The sequence below is a fragment of the Phyllostomus discolor genome, chromosome 11 (assembly GCF_004126475.2).
Source record: "Phyllostomus discolor isolate MPI-MPIP mPhyDis1 chromosome 11, mPhyDis1.pri.v3, whole genome shotgun sequence".
NCBI classification, from domain to species: domain Eukaryota; kingdom Metazoa; phylum Chordata; class Mammalia; order Chiroptera; family Phyllostomidae; genus Phyllostomus; species Phyllostomus discolor.
In genome coordinates, this window is record NC_040913.2 from 20,258,857 (window position 1) to 20,278,003 (window position 19,147).

The 19,147-nt window shown below is 35.3% G+C and overlaps 1 protein-coding gene and 1 long non-coding RNA gene across 14 annotated transcripts in view; both read left to right on the forward strand.

Annotated features, from left to right (window-relative positions):
- MYCBP2 (MYC binding protein 2) overlaps window positions 1–19,147 on the forward strand; it is a 262,494-nt gene that overhangs the window by 98,707 nt on the left and 144,640 nt on the right. For all 13 annotated transcript variants that reach the window (XM_036011264.1, XM_036011258.1, XM_036011257.1 and 10 more), the window contains 6 exons: window positions 7,063–7,180; window positions 10,335–10,539; window positions 11,130–11,283; window positions 13,938–14,110; window positions 15,167–15,292; window positions 15,374–15,501. In XM_036011264.1, coding sequence (XP_035867157.1) covers window positions 7,063–7,180; window positions 10,335–10,539; window positions 11,130–11,283; window positions 13,938–14,110; window positions 15,167–15,292; window positions 15,374–15,501 — 904 coding nt within the window. The remainder of the gene's footprint in view (window positions 1–7,062; window positions 7,181–10,334; window positions 10,540–11,129; window positions 11,284–13,937; window positions 14,111–15,166; window positions 15,293–15,373; window positions 15,502–19,147) is intronic.
- Window positions 15,538–16,240, forward strand: LOC118497325. The gene is made up of 2 exons (XR_004899851.1): window positions 15,538–15,823; window positions 15,871–16,240. It is a non-coding gene; the product is annotated as an uncharacterized LOC118497325 (long non-coding RNA).

Below are 19,147 nucleotides of genomic sequence, written 5' to 3' on the forward strand. Positions count from 1 at the left end.
AAACTAGCAAAGCTGTTTTTTTTTAAGTAATCTTCCAGTCCTTCATGACCAGACTTTGTTAAACCAGATTTCCATGCAGCCTTCATTCATCCATCCTTTTTTATGCATGTCGACAGTAACTCTACTTGGAATTCGTTCTTTAAGAAATGTTTTTCTTTTAAAGATGATCATAGGTGGTAGCTTTGTCCCACTGTTTTTTAGTTACATTCTAACACATAAGTATAAATAAAGGAATTAAAAATATATAGATAATATGGCATTAGTGTTACCCATGTATAATGCGCATCCTTATTTTTCTCTCAAAAATTTGGGCAAAAAATGTGCATGTTATACACAGCAAAATATGGTAAAAGGGAAGAGAGCAGGAATAAGCAAGGAAAAGGCAAGGAAGACCTCCAGATATGATGCAGGCCTGACCCCTATGAAAAGAAAGAAGGACGAAGCATGGAGTACAGAGGATCTAGATTACTATGCAGTTCTGAGAGAGTTTCAGCCAGGCAAGCAGGATGACCTCAGGCCCAGGATGCCCTTTGAAGAGCCCCAGACTAGGCAGCGTGGGCCAGTAATAACACCTTCATGGTGCTCAGTCACAGCCTGTTGGCATCCCAGGGAAAGAGTGGCCTCATGGATCCAAAGGGAGAGGCTCAGTCAGCTCTTCTCCCTGCAGCAGGTTGTCTTGAAGATACGAGTGATCCACTTTGAAACCAGGCTTATTTTATTAAGTCTGGAAATACATACATAGGGAAGCTTCAAGCCAGACTTAACTCATCAGTTCAGTTTGCCACAAGCATTTCTTCCTTTTTGGTCTTTCCACTCTGTTTTATTGTTCCTTGTAGTCATAAGATACCTGCTGAATCAACTGGACCTATATGATTTCTTATTCACATTAATTAAATAAAATCCAGTATGTTTAGTTTGTTCTTAAACCACTCCATTACTGTGGTAGGGATGGAATTATGCTACTTACATAGCAAAGATCAGTTATTCTTAATCCTGGCTGCACACTAGATTTACTTGGGGAACTTCAAAAATACCATGTGTGGATTCCACACCTAGAATTTCTAAGAGGTGTGTGTTGGGGGTGAGGGGTGGTATTGGAGGCAGCAGTGGCAGTCCTGGATAGGATGTCTGCATCTGTATTTACAGAAACTGTCCAGATCCTGCTGCTCATCCAGGATTGAGAACTACTGTGTATCCCTAGAGGGCAGGGTCAGATCCATTAGCAATGCACACGAAATTGGGATGAAAGGAATGTACTCAGTTACTTTGGATGTTGTTGCTAATGAGAAGAGATGATTGAGTTATAATTGAGTTGAGCTCACTAAAAAACAAGACAATGTATATTTGACAGTATTGTCAAAAGGTTTGAAATCTGTCACAGTCTTAATGGCAAATACTGTGCTTATAAAAAGAGCAAAAGGTCTTGACAACATTACTTTATCAGATGTCACTGGATATGATGTTTGGATATTGGACATTGTATATGAGAGGAGATGAATGGCTTATCAGGTTGAGCAATTACTATCACAGGTGCTAGAGGCAACAGATATTTTGTCTCACGGTTGAATGGTCTCACTGATAACTGCAGACTGAGTCAGCGCTTTGTAATTTGTGTGGATAATTTGGCAATTTATTTGGCTTCTCATTGGAGATTCATGGCACAGAAGAAGAGGGTTTATTCTCATGACTGTCATCATCATTATTGTGTTGTTATTTAGCTGGTGAAGTTTTGTGAGTCATTATATAAACTGGGAAAGTAGTGCAGGTAGACACGGTGGCGCATCAGTCATGAGCATCAAGGAGGTCACTTCATAGATCAGACTGTACTTGGATGTCATTCCACAGAAAATTGGTGAATAGTTATATTTTGTGGTCTTGACTGCAGGGAAGGGAAATTGTGAAAATCATGACTGTAATCAAATCACAGCCCACAGGTAACTGAACTATGAAGAATGAACAGCATTAGCACAAGATCCTGCTACGCCACATTGAGGTGTAATGGCTTTTGAAAGGGAGGGTGCTCCTGTCAGCTTGCAAAGTGCAGCGGTTACCAAAAACCATTGCCTCATGGTCCTGATTATACCAGCGAACTCCATTCCTTGGTTTACAGTGACTTACTCAGGTCACAGTATCATAACAATCTTCTGAGTATGTTCAATAGCTTAAATTGATCATTTTCATGAAACATGATAGGTTTTAATGTTGAAAATAAAATACTAGGGTTTGTTAAAAAGAATAAACGCTGGTGGGATTTGCTTCAACTGTTCAAAGTTGTTCTTTTCCAGCACATAAATTCCCACTCCTGGTTCCATCGATGGAGCTGTGACTGTAAGACTCAGTTCATGAGGTGTGGGGGAGCTAAACTGGATGCCCCCTTGTGGTGTTAAGCAAAAATTAGTCAAAGCTATTCCTGCTGTAAGCATTCCGGTTACCCTGTTTGTCTGGATCTGTCGGACTTGGAAGGCAGGAGGCAAGAGCTGTGTGATTAATTCAGGAAGGAATTCACCACTTATACGGACGAACAATCTCGGGGAAGAAAGCCCCCATAGCATAAATATTAGCTACCACAAAGCAGAACATTTACAGACAGAGTTTAAATAAGTGTCCAGTTGGCAGGTCTTTTTTTTGTTCCTAGTAATCAAGTGCTTTTAAGTGGAATTTATTCTATAGCATGCACTGATAGTGTATGATTAATGTAACATAAGTGTTTTGGTGGATGTGATGTAAAGATAGTCAAAATGACTGAGTTCAGTTTCTAGTTTGGGTCCTAATTCTAACACTTGGTACCTGTATGATGTTGGCCAAGTTACTTAACTTTCCTGTGTCTTAGTTTCTTTCTCTGTTAAATGGGAGTAAGTATATTTCTCTCAGAAGGTTGTTGTGAAAATTCAGTGAGATGATGCGTGTTATTTACTTAGCACAGGGCCTAGTCCATAGTAAGTGCTAAAGTGAATGCCAGAAGTGTATGAGGGCTTTTATGTATTCTCTCATGACATGAGTCTACTAGCCCTCTTTTTTTGCTTCTTTATTTTGTCTAGTATGCTCCTAAATTTCTAAATTCCAAATTCTTTTACCATTTTCAGTAAACTTAAACCTGGGTGTTGGCAAAAAGATTATATTGCTTTGGATGCTTTTACTCTCCTTTTTCCAATAGAATCTTGATAGTTTTTATAATGTTTCTGAGTTTCATCTTTTTCTTGCTATACTGTCCTCCTGCGTTAATATTCTGTACCGCCATAGTGTTTGGAACAGTTGGACAAGGTTCAGATCTTTGCTTCATGTCCTACCAACTATATGAGTATAATTTAGTGAGCCTTAGTTTAAGTAAAGATTGCTGCAGAATCAACACAGTTTATGTAAAGTGCCTGGCATGCACCCCCCCCACACACTTAACACACATAATTTTCCTTTTCTGTTCTTCCTGTGTTTTCCAAATAATGTCATGAATGTGCTCACTGATATTATGGAAAGAGTTCAAAGACTGTGTATTAGAAGACCTGCCACTCAGTCTTGGGGACTATCCTTTAAGCTCTTCAGGTCTACCCATATAGAGTTAATTTAGCAATCAATGATGTATTTTGTATGGAAGCACTTTGTAAACTTCAGGCAAGTAAACAGTTACAGGAACTTTTCTTTTAACTCTTTGTTTGAATTGAACTGCACATTTCTCTGAGGGTATTAGTGTACCATACAGACTTTTGAAGGGGTTATTGTTTATTTGCCAAAACTCCGTATCTCAGAGTTGAGAACCATTTTACTGTTCACTGCTGTCCTTAGCCATCCTAGAATGAAATGAAATATTTAAAATAAAATCCACTACTGCTTTTTTTGAGGTATGGCTATTCTCCTCTATTTTCCTTTTATTACCTATCTTTCAGTCACTGCCTTTCATTCACTGAAAATTTATTATCTCCCTCTAGCTCGTGTGGCTCAGTGGATTGAACATGAGCCTGCAGACTGAAAGATTGACAGTTCGATTCCCAGTCAGGCCACATGCCTCGGTTTTGAGCCAGGTCCTCAGTTGGGGGCATGCAAGAGGCAACTGATTGATGGTTCTCTTGCACATTGATGTTTCTCTCTCTTTTTCTCCTTCCTTTCCCCTCTCTCTATAAGTAAATAAATAAAATAGTTTTTAAAAGAAGAAAATTTATCTGCCTCATAGTGTTTTCTCAGTCTGAATCTTGTCACACTCGCAAGTGACTTCAGTATCCATGTGAATGGCCCCATATACCTTTATATCTAGTAAACTTTATTTCCATATTCATGGTAGCTATTCCCAGAGCCCATCTTGGGTCTGGCACCCCTCCAACTTGGATTCTTAAGTATACACGACCCATAATCTGAGGCCAATTTCTTCTTCAGTTACTTAGCTTTAATTTACTTTATTTGGCTATCGACATTCTCAGGACTTAATTCCCCATAGCCCTCCACTTTTTTACTCTTTCACCCTTTTCATTTTATTTCCTACCCAAGTCAGAGATTGTTATTTATTCTCTTCACCTATACTCTTACCAGTATCCTCAATTTTCATACCCTCTTGGTCTTGATGCTCAGGCATGGTAAAACTTAAAGCATGAATCAGTCTGCCTGTATTTCCAATGGCTAACTTAGGCTTATGGGGGAAAAATAAATCACCCCACATGTACAGATTGTTACAAGGTTTCCAGATTCAACCAATGCCCCTACAATAGGCAGTAATTCTCCTGTTTTGTAGTTTTAGACCATTTAGTTTAAGACCTTTTGAGAATTTTTTTAAAAGACTATTTATTTTAAGAGAAGGGGGAAGGGAGGGTGAAAGAGAGGGAGAGAAACATCAATCAGTTACTTCTTGTATGTACCCCGACCGACTGGAGTCCAAACACTCAAGCCGGGGTGTGTGCCCTTACTAGGACTTGAACTGGTGACCTTTTGCTTTGAGGGATGACATCTAGCCCACTGAGCCAAACCAGTTAGGGTGACCTTTTGAGAACTTGATGAAAAATAAAAAGATACAAGAATATATATGTGAAAACTGACTTAGAAATTTAGGAGGTTCACAGATCTGAAATTCATTTAAAGACTTCATGGAAGCCCTTTGGATCAGGTTTAAAAACTTCTGATCTCAGTATTTGATTTATTCCATTCACTATCATACCTTTTATGGAATTTTCAAATTCTTGCACATGATCTCTATCAGAACAAAAATAAAATCTATTAGATGGGAAATTCTTCAGCCCGCCAGCTCTACAAACATACCCACACCCATACTACTACTTTGTTCCTTTTTAAGTAACATTTAAAGAGAGACTTGTTTTGGTCCATGTTATGAACCCTATCTACCTTTTCCTTAGAGATCAAGTTCTGTTTCTTGCTCCTCTCTGACCTATGTCTTTGGCCTCTTTATTTTTACTCACTCTTTTAAATGTCATCAAATCTCTATCATCTTAAAGGACCTTAAGCCTTTTTTTCAGCTTCATTTTCCCTTTAGCTGTTGGGTTTTTTTTTTTTTTTTTTTCTCTTTCCTGCTGAGATACTTGAGATTTTGCACAGTCTTGGACCCCACTGTTAACTTCTCATCTGCTGCAGTGTTGTGCCTACTCCTACCAAAGAGACTTTCTTCTTCCTAAAATACTGAGTGATCACTTCTGTGTCTCGCCAGAGCATTTGGCATGTAGAGTATTAATTTCCCCCTTGTTGTAACCTTCTCTTCCAATGATTCTCTTCGTATCACATTTTCCAGAGTTTATTCTTCCTCTTTGGTATGTCCTCTATTTCTATGAGCTTTTCTCTCTTTCTCCATACCAAAAGTGTTAGAAGAGACTCAGAATGAAAACCAGGATCTCTGCTTTTCTCTCTTTAATGATCTTCATTGATTCTCATAGCTTAAGAATGTTATTACCATGTACCTTGTTGCATAAGCAAAAAAAACCTTCCTCACCCTGTATCAATCATTTGCCAAGTCTAGTTAGTTCTATTCTTTATGTAGCTCTCAAGTTCGTTCATTCTTTTCAATCCACTGTTTCTAGTTTGTGCCTTCATCTCATTGTGAAATTATTTTAACTATGTTTCCAGCTGCTAGTCTTGCCTCTTTCAATTCATTTGCATTGCAGCTAGAAAAATTATTTTAAAAATTTTATGTAATTTAAAAAAATTTAAGGTATCATAATAACATTGTCTCAAAATCAGAGCGCTTTTATTGTCTGTGGGCTATTTCTAGAGTGATAATTATTCTAACTAAAGATGATTACTAAAAATTGTTAATAAATGGTAAATAAAGTGATGTAAGGATGGATACAAGGATGTTATTTATCATAATCGTTACCATTTATTAAGTGGTAACAATTTAACGGTGTGCCAGACCTAATCAGAGCACTTAATCTTAATACATGTGAACTTCCTTATTGTTCATAAGAACCCTATGGGTTAGATAATGTTTATTATTATCTTCCTTATTATATTAGTGAAAAATGGAGTGTGAAAAGGATGAGTAACTTGTTCAGTCATGGTCACGTCGGCATTATTTGGTGGAGCCAGGATTCATACTCCAGCAGTCTAGCTCTAAGCGTAAGGTTTAGCTACTGCTAAATTGCCATGATACAGTATTCTGATTCAGTAACTACTATGTTAAAATCTTAAATTATTAGCCCCGTGAAAAAAAAGTAGAAAAGAGGGCAAAAAATCACTTGTTTCTTATAGTTCCTGAATTGAAATTCTGTTAAATTATTGTATGATTATTTCATCCAATAAATATTTATAAATATCGCTAACATGTCATTTACTATAAGAGAAATTTTTTTTGACAACAATGGTAGCACCAGTCTTTCAGAAAAATTAAAAATTGTGCCTATAATTAGTTTAATGAATTTAGGGAATATTTTTAATAATCTCCTTGAAGTCAGTCATTGTCTTTTTCATCCTCAAATACAGAGCACCTATGGAGACAGGCATATAGCACTTAAATAAGTTTTTATTGAATATTCTTATTAGTGCCTTATTATCTCTTCTCCTTATTGCATTGTTTATTTTTTTTATTTCAGTCGAGTCTTGTAAGATATTGACTTAATATATTTTTTTTTAACCTAGGGGATGTCCCACTCTTGTTCAAGCATTGCCAGGCCCTAGCACACAAGTTACTGCAGGCAGCAACCATACGGCAGTACTTTTAATGGATGGACAGGTCTTCACATTTGGAAGTTTTTCTGTAAGGAACTTTTAAAGCATTAATAATATTGCATTGTACCATTGCCTTACAATTTGTCTACTTTAGCTATTTTTTATGGTTTAGTGAAATTCTTGTACTGTAATCATTGCATATGCATATTTCTTGTCTCCACCCTCAGTACACACAAAACTCAAATGACATTTCTTTGAAATAATTTGCTTCTCCAGTTTGGCATTATAATTTATTGAATTCAACAGCTGTGTTAGACTTGGACATGTTTATTCCAGGTCAGAGTCCTTAAGCATTCAGTAGAGCTAATTATATCATTTGAAAACTTATTTCTCATCTAATTTGTAAAGATTTATTTTTCTTAACAGAATTTTATTTTAGAACTTTTTAGAAGCCTAGTTTTATTAGATTTGTTCAAAATTATAGTTTCTTTTTTCTTTTTTTTCCCTCTCTCTCCTCCTGTTTACCTCTCTGTTTCATTACCTTTTTCTTATTACCAAAGCTTGAGAAGAGTGAAAATGCTCTGAGAATATATTATAATGTGATTATAGTAGGGATCAAGGACAAGCTTCATAAGATTGCTAATAAACCTATATCATCTCTTAAATAGATAAATATTCAAAACTCTATAACCTAAGTCCTTGAAATGTAATTTGCAAATCTTGGTTATTAAAAATTATGAATGTCAACTTTGAAAAAATCTTTTATTTGGCAATTATTTTAAGCTTATAGAAAAGTTATTTAGTTCCTCTAGGTGTATCTCTGGCAATTTTGAGCTGCTTGCTGCGTCTGTGCTGGTGCTTAGAGTGAGTGAGTTTATGAGTGATGATTTCATGGTCCAGCCCTTTAAGAGGGAGCATCTTGGTCTCCCATAGCCCTTTGCCTTTCATGGACACAGCCCCCACTGGTTTGACAGCCAGATGTTATGAGGACTTCTCTTGCTAGCATTGGTTCCCTGGCCTGGGAAGTCCAATGTGGGGCTGAGACCCCTCACTGCTCAGTGGGCACCTCCAAAGCTGAGATATTCCTCCTACTTCTTAATCTCCACCCCTCCTACCAGTCTGACATGGTTTCTTCTTTTCACTCTTAGTTGTAGGAATTCTGTTCTGCTAATCTTTAGGTGGTTTTCAGTGATTGTTTTTCTGTAATTTAGTTGTAATTTTGATGTGGTCATGGGGGAAGACTAGCTCAGAGTTTACCTACTCTGCCATCTCGACCAGAAGTCTCAAGATCTCTGACTCTTTTTTACATCTAAATAATACTCCACTGTCAATATATACTGTAGTTTATTCAATTTTTTTATGCTTAGGCTTTTAAGTACTTTCCAATATTTTGCAATGATAGCAGTGAATATTGTTAGAGTTTTATCTTTGAGGTAAATTTCTAGAAGTAAGATTGCTAGGTCCAAATTTAATACCTGTGTGGTTTTGTGAGATATTATCAGTTCCCCTGTATTTTGATTTCTCATCAGGAATCAGTCAGTGTATGAGCGTGCCTGTTTCTTCACAGTCTTGTCAGCAAAATGTGTTGTCACACCTTTGAATTTGCATCGCTCAGATGGGTGGAGAAATGGCCCTGCATACTCTGAAGCCTTTAATCACTACTTCTACTTTGTATTTTGACATTCAGGGTTGGATTTTCTCTTTGGGGGAATGCTTTTGCCAGTGCCTTTTCCAAGTCTTCCATGCTCCTCTGCTCGTCTTCTTAAGCCTCCCCTTTTGTAGTCTCCGCCCCCTCAGGCTTGCCGTGGCCAGTGGATAGGGGAAACTCTGTTGCAGTTTGTTTTTTCCCTCTGGTAAATTAAAAATGTGATTAATTTATTTTTTCTCCAAAAGCATTTTACATACCTGAATATGATGTGCTTTGCTCATTATTTATATTTTTATGTTCTTTTTTGGGGGGTGTAAAAATATGAGGATAGTCATCAAAAGAAGCTGAGAATGGACATTGAAATTTTTTAGTTTCTTCAGTCAGGTGCTTGCCACCTTACCTTCCCCTGGTACATTCAAGGGATTGAAGCTGAAATGCTTTTACAGTCAGATTATGGCTGGATTTTCTTGCTGTGATGTTGCAGGAGTAATAGAACTCACTAGAAACCTGGTAGTTGGGTGAGAACTTAACCAGGCTGTTGGCAGTGCTCCAGGTGCATACATGTGCTCGCTCACTCTCTCTCTTTTTCTTTTCTCTGCTTTGCTTTGCTTTTCTCTTTTTTCTTTCTTTTCTTCTTTTCTTTCCTCTTTTCTTTCTTTTTCCCTTCCTCCCTCCTCCCTCCCTTCCTTCCTTCCTCCCCCCTTTTCTTTTCCCTATAGTTTTTCATTGGCTTTACTTACAGATAAACCTGGGTCCCATGATGTACCATATTTTGATCTCCAGAAGATTTTTTGGAAGAGGAATGCTGTGGGGGGAGAGAAAACTCTTGTGCCAGGGGTGGATAAATATTTATGAATCCATCTACATTCTTTTACAGCTAGCTACTAGCTTAGTTGTAAAAAGCTTCCTGCTACTTTCCAAATTAAGCTCTTATGTAACCAGGTACCTATAGACAGCCATAAGTGATTCTGCTATTTGTTTTGAAATGAATGAAGTAATTTGATTATGTGGAAAAATGTACTTTTTACATTGTATTCATAGTTGCAGTGTTTACTGTTTTGGTCTTTTGCCCAAATGCTTTCAGATTGTCTGAATTCAATATACTGTTTATGGTACTGTCAACTCAAAATGTCAAAGCAATTTTTTTCATTTTATTTACTTTATTTGAATATATTATAGCATTTCCCCCCTAAATTTGTCTGTTTACTTACTTATTTTTTATTGCTTATTACATTGTAATACTAATTTTTAAACATTTATAATATTTAAATGTACATTTAATGAAATGAAATTTATATTCCATTTAAATATAGATGAAGATAGTTCATAGTATTTAACAAAGATTCCTGACATGGAAAAATATTTTAACTTTGTTATTATTTTTTTAATAATGTACTTTGTCATTTATTATGAGGAGAATTTCTAGGAATAAAAATTAATCCGTTAGAAATGTTTGGTACATATTTCAAAACAGTTTATTTTAAAAAACTAATAATTGATAAATAATGTCTCAGTTATTTTGTCCACTACCTTCTTTATAAAAAACTACAGATTCTTCAATCATATTGTTAATATGATTTATTTAATCTTTTAGAAAGGACAACTGGGCAGACCAATTCTGGATGTGCCATATTGGAATGCAAAACCAGCTCCCATGCCTAACATTGGATCAAAATATGGAAGAAAAGCTACCTGGATAGGTGCAAGTGGGGACCAGACTTTCTTGCGAATTGATGAAGCACTAATCAATTCACATGTGCTGGCTACATCAGAAATTTTTGCCAGTAGACACATAATAGGTAATACCCAAAACAAATGGACATCCCCACCAAAAATTCTTGTCCTGATTAATAGTAAATAGTTCGTTTTTCCCTGTTATAAGCATCTTGTAGCTTTTATTTTCTTTCTGTCTGAAGAAATTTAACAGAAGCTTCTAAGTGTCTTTAACATTTATCTATATGCTGGAAGAATGGAATAATTGGGCAATCTAGAAACAAATTATAAGCTAGAGAGTGGTAGAAATATAAGTTGAATTGTAATAGGATAAAACCTAATTGAAAGGAGGAGTTTTTCTCTATGGTTCTTGTTAATAAATTGTAGAAATTAATCATTTGGAAGAGTATATAAATCATACATATCACACACCGTGTCTTTGATATTGTTAATTATATGGTAGAATGGTATCATGTAGAAGTTAGTGGCATGTGTTGTAGATTTAGGAAGTCTGACGTTTTAGTCCCAGCTCTGCTATTTAAAGGTTTTTAGTTACTGAGCCTCATTAAGTTTCAGTCTCTTCATCTGTAAAATGGAGACAAAAATAATGCTTTGTAAGTTTGGGCAATATAAAGAGGTAATTACGCATCTTTAAAATATGTGAATTTTTCTCAAGGCTTGATACCTGCTTCTATATCAGAACCTCCTCCGTTTAAGTGTCTTCTGATAAACAAAGTGGATGGGAGTTGTAAAACATTTAATGACTCTGAGCAAGAAGATCTGCAAGGGTTTGGTGTGTGTCTTGATCCAGTGTATGATGTCATTTGGAGGTAAGTGTCTCTGTTTACAAAGTAGAGTAGTAAATAAATTATGATCAAATTATGTTCTGGTGGTACTATAATAAAGTTTATGCAGAGACAGATTTTTCATACATAAGACCTCTCCTATTTAACTCTTATTGTTGTTATTGTTATTCTATTATAGCTTTCCCAATTTTTCCCCCTTTGCCCTCCTCCTCCCAGCCCACCCCCGACTCCCACAGTCCATCCCCACAGTGGTGTCCAGGTCCATTGGTCATTCATACATGTTCTGTGACTAGTCCCTTACCCTTCTTTTCGCCATGTTTCCCCTCCCCTCTCCCATCTGCTATAGATCTGTTCCATGTTTCCATGTCTCTGGTTCTATTTTGCTCATTAGTGTTTTTGTTTATTAGAGTCCTCTTAATGGTGTGATCACATGGAATTTGTCTTTACACTTCTATCACAGTGATTCATAGGGACCCTTACGGTGTAGGGTAGTGATTAAGATGGAGCAGATTGCCTAAGTTTATCCCAGCTCCACAGTTAGCTTTGTGTGCCTTTGGAGAAGTTACTTTGACTCTATGTTCCTCACTTTGCTCATTTATAAAATAATAATAGCACCTACTTCAAGTTTGTTAGAAGGATTAACAAACTAAGAGCAGAGGGACATGGTAAGTGTTATAGAAGTGTTTGCTGCTGTTGTCATAATTAGTAGTTTTACTTTCAAGAGTTCTATTGTTAATTATTTTTAGTCTGTCAGCAATCCTATCTAAATTGTATAGAATTCATTCTATTTCTTGATGCCATAAATATCTAATTATGTAGAAACAATTATGCCAAAGATAATAGAGAATAAGATATGAGCTTGCCCTTCAGGAATGCACATAACAAAATTCCCATATTGGTAGAGAAATATTCAGGGTTATTAAACTCCAGACATTATAAAAATGTAGAGGTGGATACAGGTACCCAAGACACTCAGCAAGTTATATTGTATTTGTTTACAATTTATTATGGTGCTTTATAGACAAAATAAGTAAAGAGAAGAGTTATCCTCAGCATTTCTAGCTTTGAATAATAATAGGAAGTGTATCCTGCCATTACCAGGGTGGCTAATCAAAGCACTCAAAATGCTTTTCACCTCTTGCATTGTTTGTTTGGCCTGCCTTAGTAGGCAGGAGTTCAGGTAAGTTGAGAGGTCGAAGTAGTACGAATGGAGTGGGGAGACTATTTTCTTGTCTTTCCTCTCCTGCCCATGCCTATTTTCATTTCCTTCAGCCCGTCAAGTCTTAAGAGTTTTCCATCGATGTTGAGGCCTGCATTCAGAGTGAAGGATCAGCTTACTGATCCTTTGTAATTTGGGCATTTTGTTAGAAGTCCTGGAAGCCAGAATTGAGTTGAGCAGTAGTGCTTTTAGATCTCCCTGGGAGCATTATACAATATAAATTAGATAATAAGAGAGTAGAGGTGAGTCATCTTGTAGTAATTCATACGAAGACTTGAGATACTAAGTACCAAAATTAGAGTGATCATAGGGAGATACAATGGAGGGGATAGAGAGCTGAATGGTGTAAAGATAGAATTATCCTTAATTATTTACTGATTGGAAGTCAATACATAAGAGATTTAGTTAACAAAAGAGTAAGCTCTGGTTTGGACCTATGTTTATTGATGTTTTGTTTTCTATAGTCCTTATGTTTTATTTTTAAATGATGTAAATGTGCATTAACGAAAAGTAAAAATTGGCGGTATGCAACTTGTTTCTGTATGCTTTCACTAAATTAGAAATGCATTCTCTAAGCTAGAGCTAACAGTAGAAATAAGATTCTAATAGTAAAGCTAGAGCCATTTCCCTGGGGTCTTAACAGAACTCAGGAGTGTGGTATACAGTTAGTTGAACCTTGCCCTTTTCACATATGGTGGCAGCAATGGGACAGATGATCTTAAATATCTTGCCAGGTCCTTGATCATTTACCCCCTTGTTCCAAAACGGAAATTAAAAGATGAAGGACAGTTTTCTCCTATGTTATAGTAAAATAGCTGGGAGGTATTTTTCTTTAATCAGATTAGAGTTTCATTTCATTATCCTAACTTCTGGCTGCTTTGTATTTTTCAGTAGTGTACTCACACTTTATAGCTATCATAGGGCATTTGGGGTTCCTTTTAGTTTTTATTGCTGCCTTAATGTTTATTAGTAAGGTTGAACATCTAAATAATTCTCTTTGTGCTTGCTTTCTGAGAACAAGATTCTGTGTCTTTTGCCCACTTACTATTGAATTGATTGTCTCTTAATGGCTTTCAGGAGCTCTTATATATTGTGCATATTTTTTTGCCTCATATGTATGTTTCACATATTTTCCTTGACATGTCCTTTGTCTTGCAACTTTAAAATGGAATTTTTATTGTATGCATGCTTCATACCTGTAAGTATGCATCAGATGGTTAAATACCCTGTTGCTCTGTATTCATGAAGGGTGGTGATCTATATTACTATTTTGTTTAAATTATTTTACTTATAAGTGATATAAGTTATTTATATGTTTACCTCAGATATGGAAAATAATGAGGTACATTTTATCCTGTTTAAGCTGCCTGTATTATTCTCTTTGTATCATCAATTATACTTTAGAAATTTTTTAAATGAAACTTTATGTTAAGGTGCCGTAATTATTCTCTCTTGAAAGGTTTCGACCAAATACTAGAGAACTGTGGTGTTACAATGCGGTGGTTGCTGATGCCAGACTTCCTTCTGCAACAGACATGCAGTCCCGATGCAGCATTCTAAGCCCTGAACTTGCATTACCAACAGGATCAAGGGCTCTCACCACCCGCTCTCATGCAGCTTTGCACATTCTAGGTAGAGTTGCTATTTGTTGATCAGATAATTTTAGCTAACTTTTATTAATGTGCGCTGAGTATTTTTAAAGAGAATTTAAATTCGTATATTATTTTTTCATGTTTGTTAAATGATACGCTAGGCACAAAATAGGTTAAATCTTATTAAGAGATTTATCCTACAGAAAATAATACATCAGACTTATACTAGCACCATGAAAGATTCATATATACCCAAATATATATAATTTTCCTATAGGTAAACTTTTAAAACTAGTTTTTGCTCGACCTGAATAAATAAATGGGCTATTCAAATGCATAATTATAATATTTAATTTATATGCATTATTTTAAAATTCTATAAAATATTGTATGAATTTTACAGATACTGTTTCTCTTTATACAACACAATTTTGCACAGCACATCAACTTTCCTTCTTTCCTTCTATTTAATTAACTTGAAATATGACACTTCCTTTTTCTCTTTTTATGCTCACGTATACACATATATATATATTTTGTTGTTGGAAATCTTATACTATTACACATAATTACTTATTCTATTGTTTTTAAAAATTGTGCTTAAAAGATTCAGTTATGTTTATGTAGAATTTTCAATTGTGAAATTATATTTTAAGCATAATTAATTACCTGGTTCTTTGTACACAAATTTTAACCAAGTAACTATTGTGAACATCCAGAATTAGCATCAGTTAAGGTTATCTCAGGCTGTGTCTTCCTCAAATAGTACTTTAAGAATTAAACTAAAATAATTTGGAGCTTCATGAAAGGAAGAAGCTTATATAAGGACTCAAGTATTAAGCAGTTTTATCTTTCAGAGATACAGTTTTGTGTAATATATTCTCATACAGTATATGTTTAAATATGATAACTACACAGAGGGGAGTGTTTATTGGTTGTATTTGTCCATGGAACATTGTTTAAGGCTTAGAACACATTTGTTGGGCACACTTATAGTTTATTATTTTAATTTATCCCCTGTAGAATCCATCCCATCTCATCAATATTGTGGGAAATGTAATTTCAAAAAACTGAATTCTTGCTTGTTTGTTTTTAGGTTGTCTTGATACCTTGGCAACTATGCAGGATTTAAAAATGGGTGTTGCAAGTACAGAGGAGGAGACTCAAGCAGTAATGAAGGTTTATTCCAAAGAAGATTATAGTGTAGTGAACAGGTTTGAAAGTATGTATATTTACATTCAGGAAATATTATCTTCTAGTTGAATATGTATGACTATTTTAAAACAAATGATCTTTTGTTTAGGTCACGGAGGAGGCTGGGGTTACTCTGCTCATTCAGTAGAAGCCATACGTTTCAGTGCTGACACTGACATTTTACTTGGTGGTCTTGGTCTGTTTGGTGGTAGAGGAGAATATACTGCCAAAATTAAGGTAAGCATTTCATTGGAAGTGTCGCCCTTTTTGTTGAAGTTGTTAGTTTTGACTTAGTTGAATATTTTTTATATTACTTTCTTTTCAAAAGGACTTGTGGAAACTGCTAAAATCTAATACAATAATACTAAGTCATTCATAAAAAATTTAAAAGCTAAGTAAGAAGGGAGCAAATGAATGGAAGAGGATTTTTCAATAATTTTAGACTGAGAAAGCCTTTAACAGTCAAGCTCGGACCTTTGTGTTGAACTAGTGATCTAGGAACAGTAGTAGTACCTTACGAGGTTACTTCCTTTAAAATTTTTTTTAAAAATTGATTTTAGTTATAAAGAGGAAGAGTGGGGGGAGAGAGAGACAAACAGGCATCAGTTTGTTGTTCTACTTATTTATGCATTCATTCATTGGTTGCTTTTTGCATGTGTCCTGCCTGGAGATTGAACCCATAGCCTTGAAGCACTGGGACAGAGCTCTCTAGCCAACTGAGTTCCTGCCCGGGGCTGTGCTTACTTTCTTGTAGCTTAAAAATGATAGGAGGCATAACTGTTTTGATGCATAGACATTTTGATGTAGTTTTGAAAGATTTTATCATTTTTAGTGCCAAACTATGTAAACAGATAAAATCACTCCAGGAGTGGGGACCAGGGATGAAGTGAGAGATACAGAGATAAAGTGTAGGGTATGGGTTCCCCCTGGTGGACAAACTAAAAATAATCCAGAGTCATAAGTTTACCGTACTGATTCATCTCACAAAAGGGTAAAAGAGAAAACTATAGTTTGCTCTTTAATTTTAATAAAAGTCTTCATAAAAAATTCTCAGTTAAGTGCTATTTACTTAGGAGGTATTGTCTTAGTTTTTTAAATTAATTTTATTGAGATGACATTGGTTAATAAGATTATATAGGTTTCAAGTGTACAATTCTGTGACACATCATCTGTATGTTGAATTGTGTGCCAGCTCCCAGTGTCAGATTTTCTTCTGTTCTCATGTATTTGACCCCTTTATCCTCTACCGTCCTCCAACCCCCCTTCCCTTTGGTGACCACCATACTGCTGTCTTTGTCTGTCAGTTTTTGTTTGTTTTTTCATGTTTATTTTTTCATTTCAGTTTTATATCCCTCATATGAGTAAAAATCACATGGTTCTTAGCTTTTTCTGTCTGACATTTCCCTTAGCATGGTGTTCTGAAGATCTATTGATGTTTTCACAAGTGGCCGTATTTCATCTTTTCTTGTGGCTGAGTTATATTCCATTGTATGAATGTATCACATCTTTATCCAGTCCTCTCTTGAAGGACAGTTTGGTTGTCCCCATGTCTTAGCCACCATGAATGATGCTGCAGTGAACATAGGAGTGCACATGACTTTATGAGTACATGCTTTCATATTTTTTGAGTAGATACCGAGAAGAGGGATTCCTGAGTCATGTGGTAACTCTGTCCTTCATTTCTTTGAGGAACCACCATACTGCTTTCCATAGTGTCTGCACCAGTTTACATTCCCACCAGCAGTGAATGAGCATTCCCTTTTCTCCATAACTTCTACAACACTTACTACTTGTCTTGTTGATAATATGCATTATAACAAGTGTGAGGTGGTATCTTGGTATCTACCTGGAGTTCTCATTTGCATTTCCCTAATATCTAGTGAAGTTGAGCATCTTTTCATGTATCTGTTGGCCATTTGTATGTCTTCTTAGCAGAAGTGTATATATAATGAGTCTGCTCATTTTTTAATTGGGTGGTTTATTTGCATGGTGTTGAGTTTTATGAGTTCTTTATATATTTTAGATAGTAACCCCTTGTTGGAGCTGTTATTTGCAAATATCATTTCCCATTTGGTTGCCTTTTTAGTTGTTTTTTTTTGTTAATTTCTTAAGCTGTGCAGAAGCTTTATAGTTTGATATAGTTCCGTTTATTTAATTTTGCCTTTACTTCCCTTGTCATTGGGGTCAAATTCATAAAATGGACCTTTCTAAAACCAAGGTCCATAAGTTTAGTACCTATGCTTTTTTCTGTGTGCTTGTTTAAAGTCTTATATTTATGTCATTGATCCATTTTGAGGTAATTTTTGCACATGGGGACAAGTGGTAGTCTAGTTTCATTCCTTTACATGTGGTTTTCCAATTTTTCAAGTATCAGTTATTGAAGGGGCTTTCTTTTTATTGGTGTATGTTTTTAGCTCCTTTATTGAAAATTATTTGTACATATACATGTGGTTTTATTTCTGGGTTCTCAATTCTGTTCCATTGGTCTGTGTGTCTGTTTTTCTGCCAGTACCATGCTGTTTTGAGCATTGTTGCTTTGTAATACAATTTGAAGTTAGGGAGTGTTGACACTTTCGGCTTTGTTCTTTTTGTTTTTTCAGGATAGCTTTAGCTATTAGGGGTCTTTTGTGGTTCCATACAAATATGATAAATTTTTGTTTTATATCTTTAAAAAAATTAGGATTTTGATGGGGATTGCATTAAATGTTTATATTCCTTTTGGTAATGTGGACATTTTAACTATGTTGATTTCAATCCATGAACACGAGTATCTTTCAGTTTCATTATGTCTTTTTCAGTCTCTTTTAATAATGCTTTGTAGCTTTCAGTGCATAGGTCCTTCACATCCTTCACTGTTTATTTCTAGGTATTTTATTCTTTTGTTACAATTGCAAGAGGAATTGTTTTTCTCATTTTTTTTTCTGAAATTTTATTGTTAGTATATAAGGATGCAGTGGATTTTTGTACATTGGTTTGGTATCCTGCAACTTTACCATATTTGTATATTGTTTCAAATAGTTTTTTGGTGCAGTCTTTAGGGGTTTTTTTGTTTATGGTTTTTTATTGTTTATTTTTATATAAAGAACCATGTCATCTGCAAAAGGTTACAATTTTACTTCTTTATTCCTAATCTGGATGCCTTTTATTTTTTTTCTCTTACTAAGTGCTCTGGCTAGGACTTCAGTATTATGTTGAATAAGAGAGGTGACAGTGGACATCTTGTCTTGTTGCTGATCTTAAAGAAAAACTTTTAGATTTTCACCATTGAGTATAATACTGCATAGCTGAGGATTTGTCATATATGGCCTTTATTATATTGAGGTACTTTTCTTCTCTACCCATTTTAATTAATATGTTAAAACTCACTGTTTTTTGAGGACACGTCTTATAGAGGGCCATGCAGAATGTACAAACTTCAAAAACTATTTGATTATTTCTGGTTATACTTGGAATGCATGCGCTAAAGAAATTCAGATAATATAGATATGAAGAAAACACAAATTTAATGTTCCTGGAGTTATATGGAATGTGGGGATGGAAGGAATGGAATAATGATTAAGAACACCTGTGGCGTATATATGTTGATAATAAGAAAAACAGTAGTTTTCGTTTTGGTTCACTTCAGGGCACCTGCTGTGAAATGATTATTTTAGGATGTTTTGATATAAAGTCAAGATAAAGAAGCAAGCTCAGTGATTTATGCCATTGTACTTGGCAATATCTAGTAAGCTCATCAGGAAGATATGAGCTTTTGTACCTAGTCCTGAGAGGCTATTTTTTGTGTGCATATAATATTGAACACCATGGTGAACCTACCTCCAGTAGTTGTATAGAATTATAGAGGCCTTCCATATATGTTTTTATTTTGGCTCTATTTTTTTTT